The following is a 10,950-nucleotide window of genomic DNA, read 5'->3' as shown; positions in this document are numbered from 1 at the left end:
CAATATTCCTTTAGATAAGATTGGGGTCTGCTGTTCATTTTTCCACTTCTACGCTGGGTTACTATCTGGGAGTCCCCTTGGCCCTGGTCAACAACTCAAAAGAAGGTATCTCCCATCTGGCATTGTTGCTTGTTATATAGCCTTTATCTATGCATATGGACTCTTAAGAAATTATATTGGCCCCTTTAATCTTTGGTTATACTTTCCTTTTGGGTGTTTAAGGCTATACAGTTGGCCCAGATAAACCAATTTATTTTTACTCTTAAGGTCGTTAGAGGATCTGTTCCTCAGGGGTCACATGGGCTTGGGAGGAACCCCTGGCTCCTTTCTTTTACCAGTTCCGCTTATGTGAAGATAAGTCAAAATCCTGCTTGACCAGGTTGGCTTCACTTGGAAGCATGGAAGAAATGATTTCTCTGTGTTGACCCTCATCTTTGTAGACTGGACACTGGTTCAAGTCCATCTGGTGGGGTCTCCTCAGACTCCTTGATCAAGAGGACAGGTGACCCACCACAATTACAGGACATTTTGAGAGATGCTTATAGGCCCCAGTAACTAGTCAACCTAGGAGGGCGAGGAGCAAAAACTGTCCTTTATGTCCTTTTGACCACACTATTATAGGCCTCAAAGTATGTCTGTTAAACATCCAAGAAGGTTAGTTCCACCAGTCTGGTACTTTTGCTTACTGTAGATTAGATAAATCTTGGGCAAAGACTGTATTACTCCTACAGCCTACTGACAAATTATACATAGCAGATCAAGAAATATATGTCTAGGTAAGGTTTACCTGAGAACAACTGGTCTTTGCCCAAGGTTTATTTATTTTTACTTTATGCATACGAGTGTTTAGCCTGTATGTAACTGTACCACATGCATCTAATGCTCATGGAGGCCACAAGAGGGCACTAGACCCACAGACCTAGAGTGACAGATGGTTGTTAGCCACCATGTGGGTGCTGGAACTGAAACCAGAGCCTCTGCAAGAACAGCCAATGCTCTTAACCACTGGGCCAGCTCTACAGCCCCACATTGTCCATTCTTAATATAGACTTGACCATAAACCCTTAGTCATTCAAAAACATCAGAATCAGACCCATTCTTTCTTCCTATCACCATCTACCCCCAAACTAGTCTTCACTGATGGACACTGTAGTCAACAGATAACTTTCCCACTAGGCCTTCACATGGCATGCTTCGAGCCCAGACTAAAGCATGGCACTCTTTCAAAGAGGTTGCGAGCTCACACACTGCACAGCTGTACTTCATTTTTATATCTTCTGGCAATGAGCTATGCATTTAATGAAGACACTTTTGAGGGCACTGAATTCAAATTCACCCTGAAAAGTACACTGCAAATAGTTCTAGAACTGATGAGAAAAATAGTTCCCTTTCCATATATTTTATAATCTAGTCAAACACCTATCTTTGGCCATCATACAGGGAAGGGAGGATTCAGAATCAGTAACCAGAAATGTAGAGTCACTTAGAGACTACAACCCTGGAGAAATCACTTAAGACCTCTGGGTCCAAATTTCCTCCATCAGAAAATCTTCACACTAATGCTATCCTTGTTTCACTGACATGTTGGAAAGCAAAATATAAATGATTGTGAAAAAAATATTAAACTATAATACTCTAAAAATGCCAAGCTTCGTTAGTAATTCAAAATAAAATAAAATGAGCAAATATGTGTTGGTCAGGATGAAGAATAAAAAAATCTCTTGTAGGCAAAGACTGGCAATATGTCTCAAGAGCCATAAAACTTTTTAAACTCAATGAGGTAATAACTTTCCCAGAAATTTGTCTTAAGGAAATAATCAGATATGCACACCATGACTTGTATCTGAGAATTTCCATCAAAGCAGCAATTACAAAAGTGAAAAACTAAAGATACAAAAAATAGCCTGATGGACTTAGGGCTCAGAAAACAACTTCACTGAAGAGACCCTAGGGACATGGAAAGTTTTCTCTCTTTAAAGTAATGTATTTATTATTTTTATTTTAGGTATATGAGTATATTGCCTGCATGTATGTAAGTGCATCCCACGGAACTAGAGTTACAGACAGTTTTTAGCTGCTATGTAGGTGCTGGGAATCCAACCTAGGTCCTCTGCAAGAACAGTCAGTGCTCTTAACCGCCAAGCCATCTCTCCAGCCCCCAAATTTTCTCCTTTTAAGTAAAAAAGGGATAAGAAACTTCCCATTGGTTACAGCATGACTCCAGTTTTATTTAAATACTTCAATAATATATAGGAATTCTCCTAAATTTTGCCCTAAGCTACATATCATAATGCCATTTAATAAGTACAGTTAGTCTATCAGGTGTTATAACTTTTAAACACAGAGGAAAACCATGTTCAGGAAAATTAGCTAACCCCAGGCTGTACAGAAAGAAAATAACTCCACTAGGATTCAAACCCAAGGTTGTCCAACTTCAAAGCCAGCACACCCTCCTCTATTCCACATTGTCTGTTTGGGTGACCAGTGAGGAAAAAATGACCCCGGAGCCAGTATCTACTGTGTCTCAGCCATGACTCTGCCAGGCGGACAGCTACATATCTTGCTTCAGTACTCACCTCAGGGATAAACTGATAATCGTAAATTGTTCCCTTTTCAGGAAATGGCACAGTTAATGACTTTGTGGATGTTTGTTCAGTACCACTTTGCAATTTAAACTTATTTCGAGTTAGGTCTGAAATTGGACCTTCCATTAGCTCTCGAAGAATCTTACTAAATTTCAGTCGATCTTCATCTGTACAAGAAGCACCAATAGACCAGATCAACGAAAACAGAAAAATGCCCTTCATTGGAGAGAGAAGAAGATAAAGTGCAATTAAAGGTAAACTTTGACTATCCCCATGGCTTAAATCTGATCAACCAGACTGATGTCTGTGAGACGAAAGAAGTGAGCTGATATATACTAGCAGATCTTAACAATTAGATTTTCCCCCAAATTACATGTCTTCTAAAACTCTCTAAAGTAATGCAATGCCAAATACAAATTCTAGCCATAGTGAAGCTTCACAGTGGTGACACTAGTAAATCTCATGATATTTTAAACTCATATAGGACCTTGATCTTAAAAGGACCATTGATATAACGTTGATAGGCAAATGATATATATTTTTTAAATTAAATTTTGTATGCTGGCTTTGAGTAGAACTGATGTCTATTCTTTTATTTGTAATACTATCTAAGCATTAATTATGTGAACTAGAATTACCATCCAGCGAACAAAAAGCACTAACTTTGGTTTTACCAGACAGGAGGAAGAGAGAAGACCAGATCAAATAATTATAAACCAATCTCTTTTTAAATGCTCAATGAACAGAGTCCCACCTATGCTAATAAACATTCTAGACTTCAATCCTGTTTACCTAACTCCTAGTTTATTCAAAGACTGTTTCTTGCAGGAAAATACTTGTCTCTAAATTAAAAATTAATTTATTTCATAAAATATTAGTTTTAAGAATTCCATTTTGACTATCTTAGAAGGGTTACCATTTTTATTCAAAATACACAAAGTCTGTTGATACTTATATTACTATTGTTTTAATTTTTTTATATACATGTGTGTTTGCCTGTGTGGGGATAGGTGTACTTGATTGTAGGTACCCTTGGAGGCCAGGAGAGGGTGTTTGATCACCTGGAGCTGGAGTTACAGGCAGATGTGAGCTGCCTTATATGGGTGCTAGGAACAAAACTTGGGTCCTCTGCAAGAGCAGTTGACTAGACCTCAGTAGAAGAGCATCAAGTACTCTTAACCACTGAGCCATCTATCTAACCCTGTATTCCTATTTTCAAAATCTGTAGTCTTAGGATATAGCTCATGATAGAGCACTAGGTTAGCATGCATGAGATCCCAAAGTCAGTCTCTAATATTGCAATAAAAAAGAACATAAAAATTATTTATCAATCAGCTGTATATTTTTCTGCTTTCTTTAATCTAATATATATTTCTGCACATCCACACATCCACCCACCCAATGTATAAATTTGTTCTTACACAAAAAAAGAAGAAAGTCAAGATGGCAAAGTAATAAATTGTTTGAAAGGAAGTGAAGCATTTCAGGCATTGACCATTTCTGAGGCGGGTCAGGGACCATTGGTTCTGGTTCCAGTGGGGAATTTGTGCTGATCAAAACCTCAAAACTTCATGCCACAGCGTAACTGCCGGTGCAGAAGTTTCCCCACACTCTCTTGGCATTTGGGGCCCAGATCCTTCCTCTCTCTTAGGTTTCAATTTCAGGAGCAAAGTGTATCTCACAAATTAGGAAGCTTTGATGAAAGCAGGAGATATCACTGTACTACAAGACAAGGAAAACAATGGCCTTACCTCAAGTAAAGAGAAAGTTTCACGATCATTTCTTTCTCTTTGTTTGACTTCATCAGCAAAGTCATCCATAAAACAATCTATCAGATTCATTAAGGATCGGACCAAGTTTGTATCTGAAGTAGGAGATAGTTCCTGAAAAATCAAAAGAAAATGTCTATTAAAAAATTAAACTAGGCATAGATCAAATATCATCAGCCCATGTTATGGAACTTGTTTAATCCTAAAGGTCATGGTTTCTATGGAAAGGTACTCTTAGGACTCTTGTTTATGAGCAGAAACATGTGCGCATCAATTCCTTGAAAACTGGTATGAATTATCAATTTTCTAGAGCATGGCAGGAGTGACTGTCACGTTTTAGTACTATGTACTCTATTATCACTGTGGGGAGGCACATGCATGCCATGATGCTACTGTTTTCACCTTGCTATGTCCTCCAAGCTAGCTGTGAGCTTCTAGGCAATTTTCTTGCCTTCTCTTCCCATCCTGCCATAGGAATGTTGGAATTATGGGTATGTGCCACTGCATCTGTTTTTTGTGGGTTCTGAGGATCGAACTTGGATTGTCAGGTTTGCACAGCAAGTGCTTTCAACCACAGCCAGTAGTATTTACTCTTTATAAAGCCTCTCATACCAATTTTCAAATTAAAAAAAAAATACTGGCACATGTTTACTTTAATCAAAAGCATAGATTCAATACTTTATTAATCTTATAAGTCAAATCACAAAAAAGTCAAAGAAGACAGTTAATTTGCATATCTACCATGATCTACAATGCTTAATAAATAAAGCACACTTAAAGTTGTGTCTTAAAAGCCATAGCAGTAATTATAGTAAGCCCAACACCATGAAATACCTTTCCAGGTCTCCAGGTTCACAAAAGCCGGAGAACCATAAATGTTGTGCATCACTTTTGAGCATTTCGCCATTATAATTCATAAAGACATGAGATAATATTCATAGCTCCTAGGCCCATGTAGCATATAACAAGTTCTCAATAGGTTTCCATCAACTTCCCTTCCCAAGGCTCTAGTCCACACTTTAGAGTCCAATATTTTCATAGTCAACATATGAAAATTCACCCTCTGAAATCGACTCTGAAGACTGAAGTAGCAGGTTTCCTACTCAGCCACCCTCATTCCCTTCTGCCTAACATGGGACTGTCATTGAAAAGACAGTAGTTTCTACTACACAGTCACAGAAGATAGATGCTTATTATTACAAGTAAGCAACAGACATTCATAATTTGTATAAAAAATGACAAAAGTCGGGATACTTTAAAAAGCCCACATTAAAGGTTTAGATTTTTATCTAGATAAAATATGTGCCAGTTACACGGACACTTCATTTCTTTGTAAGACTTAAGTTCTGTAATGGTGACAGGAAAAATTAAACAAAAGTTCTGTAACTTACTTCATTCTGACCTTCTGTTCAGGCATGTTCAGTTAGCTTGGGAACATTCTTACTTCATGTTCATAGCATATTTGGTAGCAACCAAGCTTCTTGAAGACCTTCTACAGCCTTTTTTCTCCTCAGTATCTCCCACATTCCTCAGCACACTGCCCTGATAGGCCCTTGTCTCTCCCCTTGGGTGTGTCTGCCAAGGTGCCCCCTGTCCGTCTGCCAAGGTGCCCTCCTGTCCGTCTGCCAAGGTGCCTTCCTGTCCATCTGCCAAGGTGGCCCCTGTCCGTCTGCCAAGGTGCCCCCTGTCCATCTGCCAAGGTGGCCCCTGTCCGTCTGCCAAGGTGCCCTCCTGTCCATCTGCCAAGGTGCCTTCCTGTCCATCTGCCAAGGTGCCCCCTGTCCATCTGCCAAGGTGGCCCCTGTCCGTCTGCCAAGGTGCCCCCTGTCTGTCTACCAAGGTGCCCCCTGTCCATCTGCCAAGGTGCCCCTGTTCTCTTTTCAGTCCTTCTACCAGGGATTTACTTATTTTAGGAAATTTTGAAAATAAAAAAGTATTGAAAAATGAAAATTTAATTTACAACTGCCAAACAGAAATAAGAGAAAGCATTTTAGGTATTTTATTCAGACAAAGTTGAGTTCAGTTTTTTTCTTTATTATTTTGGTCTTTCTTTTAAGAAAGAAGAACAGTACCAATAACATTGTCCAAGTTCTAAAATTCTTCACTTTAAATATTTTGGGGGAATAATTAGATGAATTAAAGTCTTTTATTTTACTCTGAGAAAAGGTCTTAGCTAGGAGTGTTGGCATATGCCTACAGTTGCAGACTTGGGAGGCTGAGCCAGCAAGGTTGCAAGTTCCAGGCCAGCCTGGGCTATACAATGAGAACTTGTGTCAAAAAAATAAAGAGAAAAGACTAAAACAGAAAAAGATTTTCAGTTAAATCAGCTGAAAGGTATTTGGGAATTTTGGGGTTTTTTTTTTGTTTGGTTGTTTGGTTAGTTAGTTTGTTTGTTTGTCTGTTTGAGTCAGGTCTCCCTGTAGCCGTAGCTGGCCTGGAACTCACTATATAGACAAGGCTGGCCTCAATCTCACAGAGAGCTGCCTGCCTCTACCTCTCGAGTGCTGGGATTAACAGTGGTCACCACCATGCCCAGTACCAAAAGGTATTTTATTCATTATAGAAACAACATATTGTTTATTATATTCATTTATAGAAACAATACATTGAAATTGGTATATTTAGCTAACTCAAATTTTCCCATTATTTAGTCTTGAAATTCCCATTTCTCTTACCTTTGTATGCCTTCTAATAAATTCAACAGAAACAGGGACCATTCTGTCAAATAAGCCTTCTATGAACTCTTTCTGAATGACACTGACTGATGGTGGTAAAACATTTACCCACGACACCATAAGTGGTCTCCAGCCCAGCATGTGGGGCTCCATGTAAATCATGCCACATCGGGAAACCTAGAAGGACACACATTGCTTATCATCAGAGTTGTGCTTACGAAAGAAATCCCATGACCTGCACAGGGTCAGTCTGCTCACATGTGAGTCAGAAGGAACAAAGACAGTAGAGAGAGAGCTTCACTGAGATAAACCAGTGGGTGGAAAGATGGCAGATAAAGGGCTATCTTCCCTTGAGGCTGATTTAGGGATAGTTTCCAAAGGAGATAGGTGATCACAAACTGGTAGACATCTACTCACAGATGAGGTTTGGGAGTCACACGATGCTCAGTTGATACCAGACACATGGTCATGAGATGCTTTTCTGTTCTGTATATCTCAAGAACAGAGATGATCATGTCCTTTGGAAAGCCTTATTACTGATTTAGTCTATCTACACACAGCACCTGACATACCACACAGTGGACTGGCTAGAGGGAACAGAGGCTCCAAGAGGCTTCTTGTTGGTCATCGAACTCCCCATAATGACTGAAAACCTACTTCACCTGATCATTGAGAGAGAAAAGTCAGGTGAGGTTAAGCAGGGAGATCAGCACAAGACCTGGCTTCAGTGCTGGCTTTTAAGATCACTTGGCACATCTACTTCTTAGAATCAACATACAGGAAAGTCTTGGGGGCAAGACTTAACTTTATATAATTTCATGATCTCAATTTTGTGACTTTGCAAAATGATTCCATATAAAAACAGCTTGTTTGTTAATTGTACCAAGGTACATGAACAGATGTCTGTTCTTTCAGAATCACAGACCACTATACAAATATTTTTTATACAAAGTAAAAGCTACTAAGTAAACTAAATAAACATAATATTTTGCAATCCATAGATGTCAAGATTGAGAACTCACAGTGGCAGGAGATGCAACTTCTAAATCCATTGGTTCAAAAATCAGATTCATTTGTGGTGACATCTGAATAATCTCCCCACTCATCAGACACAGTTTCTTGTTGTCATCCAGCACTGTGTTCATGTTCTCAATCCACACGGCATCCACTGGCCCATCAAAAACTAGCCACTTCCTATCTGGAGTCTATTTTGTGCATATAGTGAACAAAGGGCAAAATGTAATAAATGGAACAACAGTTCAATCACATCATTTCAAAATTAAAAAATATAACAGTTAATTTACTATGACAATATAAAAGTAATCAGTAAATAATTTGTGTGTGTGTGTGTGTGTGTGTGTGTGTGTGTGTGTACATACACACATATGAAGAAGGATATATATCATGGACAAGACAAAAACATAAAATCTTTCCTTGATTCAATTTTTTCAATGTTTCTAAGCTCAAACGTACATAAAATGTTTTAAAAATATTAAAAGTAAAAATACTATTGGCAGAGAAATGGAATTTTCATTCAAATAGATCTGTTTTGGGTGCTTTAAAGACTGCTCTTATCATGAATTCTACTAGTATTTTTTCATAGAGTTAATGACTTTTTTGTACTAAGCTAAGTTTTTTTCTTCCCTCTGTCTAATGAATCCATATACACACAGCAATCTTAGGCTAACTGCCTCATGATGGCATAGAATATTAAAATCAAGCCAGGCATGGTAGTGTACACTTTTAGTCTCAGCACTTGGGAGGCAGCAGCAGGCAGATCTCTGTGAGTTCAAGGCCAGTCTGGTCTACATAGTGAGTTCCAGGCTAGCCAACACTACATAGTAAGGCACTGTCTCAAAAAATATTTTTAAAAAAAGCATTCATACAATGTTCAATATGTCAGTGATAAGGCTGGGCATGGTGGCACATGCCTTTAATCCCAGCACTTGGGAGTCAAAGACAGGTGAATTTCTGTGATATGGAATCCAGCCTGGTCTCCATGGGGAGTTCCAGTTCCAGGACAGCTGGGGCTATAGGAGAACTGTGTCTCAACACACACACACACACACACACACACACACACACATATTAATAACAACATAAATGTATAGATGTATAAATATTTATACATTTTCCTGAATATAGTAAATGTTAAATCAATATTAAGAAGTGCCCAGGTACAAACTGGAGAGGCTAGAGCCTGACTCTCCTTCTAGAGGCCTATATTCAGCCTTCTGGTATACAAGTGATGCTTTGGTTTACAAAGCATCACTTCAACAAATGTGAGTGGAGGCTGCAGTGGTGATGGACTCAAATCTACTTAACACATTCTCAGTCCCTTGAGTTAACTCCATAAGACAGTCTGTCTCAGGCTCAAATCACCCCATTCCTGCATTCACAGGCTCATTCTGGCTGTGCTCAGAATTCAGGAGGGCCGCAGGAAGAGCATACCTCATCCCTGGGTAATCACTTGAGATCAGTTTTCCCTCAAATTCTGGGCTATCTGTGCCTGAGGTCACTTCAGGAAACACTGCTGTGTAAATGTGACCTTGAGTTTCACAGCCTGAAGGACTTCTCTTTTCATTCATCTCTACTGCTTAGGAGTGGTGGGTAAACTACTGAGCCTCACAGAGACTTGGTATCATGGGCATGACTTTCTGCAAAATGTAATATGAGGTATGTAACTGAACATAACACAGAGGTACTCATGGCCTTTTCTGAGTTAATAAGCCATCTGCCTATATGATCTGAATTTTCATGTTAAGTTACTCTGGGCCTGAACACATTCATTATGACAACAGAGGATCTGAGAAGCTACCTCTGTCTGCTTTACCTGTGCCTTATGATTACTTATCCTGAAAATTACTAGTCAAGCTTGATACTGGGCAAGATCTCTGCCCTGGAGATCAATGCTTATGTTACTCATAGCTCATGGTCTTTCTGCCAATAAAAGCTAAGCCGAGTACATTATGGTCACGAGTTATAAGCCATTGGGTCCTTAAATAGTACAGAAACACCAAATTTAGGGTGTATGGTAGCCAAGATAAAGAAAACATAAAAGAATGATTTCATAAAGAAATTAGATGTCCCTAATGTAAGCTTCTTTTCCTATCCAAGTCTTAGCAAGCTGACTCCCACATGATCACCCTCTACAGAAAACTCCATAAAATATGGCACCAGAATTAGCACTTACTGGTCTGTGGCCTGTTTGTGACTGTGACCAACAAGCACTCCACAGAACACAGTGAGGGTAGGGAAGTCAGCAGCTGGCACATCTCTTGTCTTCTGCTTTCTACAAGGCAACCCATTCTCTTTCTAGAACACTACATGGAAAGTACTGGTACTTTAAACATTTTCAAAGGCATGAAATTTGTTCCCTAAGCCTTAGAATATACTTAACAATTGGATGACAGTGGCAGGAGCTCAAAGATAGGGCAAAGAGGGAACATCACAGAAGAAACTAAAGCCCATATTACTAGATCATCTGCTTTGCCTCCCATCCTGCCTGCTATGTGCTTCTAGGGCAGAAGTGCCAATGCACATGGTCTCTGGTATCCTTGAAGATGCTGCCATTGCTAGTCACAGAAATACCGTCAGACCAGCCAGTAATGCGTTTTCAATAAATATCTTAGGCTATAAATAAAAATGTTTGTTTGAAATAACTGAGATTGGTCATAAAACACATCGTGTCCTTTTGAAATCTGAATATAAGAATATTAGCTCTTACCGAGGAAGATGCAAATGCTCTAAAGCTGACAGCAAGGACTCCATCAGACCACTCGTGGGACACTAAATCAAACTGTCCATATAACTGGCCCATGGTCACAGACTTGGGGTTTAAAACAGTTATTTGAACCTTGTTTTCTTCCATTAGCCCCTTCATGAAAAAACAAAACAACCAACCATTGATTCCTTTTGAAG

General features: G+C 39.2%; 1 protein-coding gene across 1 annotated transcript in view; it reads right to left on the bottom strand.

The window, feature by feature from the left end:
• The window catches only part of Dnah7 (dynein axonemal heavy chain 7), a 285,457-nt gene that overhangs the window by 147,677 nt on the left and 126,830 nt on the right, over window positions 1-10,950 (bottom strand). Inside the window, exons 31-35 of the mRNA XM_008835602.2 lie at window positions 10,757-10,906; window positions 8,052-8,234; window positions 7,030-7,206; window positions 4,337-4,468; window positions 2,577-2,801 (exon numbers count right to left, since the gene is read on the bottom strand). Coding sequence (XP_008833824.1) covers window positions 2,577-2,801; window positions 4,337-4,468; window positions 7,030-7,206; window positions 8,052-8,234; window positions 10,757-10,906 — 867 coding nt within the window. The remainder of the gene's footprint in view (window positions 1-2,576; window positions 2,802-4,336; window positions 4,469-7,029; window positions 7,207-8,051; window positions 8,235-10,756; window positions 10,907-10,950) is intronic.

Source organism: Nannospalax galili, unplaced genomic scaffold (assembly GCF_000622305.1).
Source record: "Nannospalax galili isolate Female #2095 unplaced genomic scaffold, S.galili_v1.0 scaffold115, whole genome shotgun sequence".
In the NCBI taxonomy this organism is placed as follows: Eukaryota; Metazoa; Chordata; class Mammalia; order Rodentia; family Spalacidae; genus Nannospalax; species Nannospalax galili.
The sequence above is the reverse complement of the archived record's forward strand: the minus strand, read 5'-3'. Positions and strand labels throughout refer to the sequence as shown.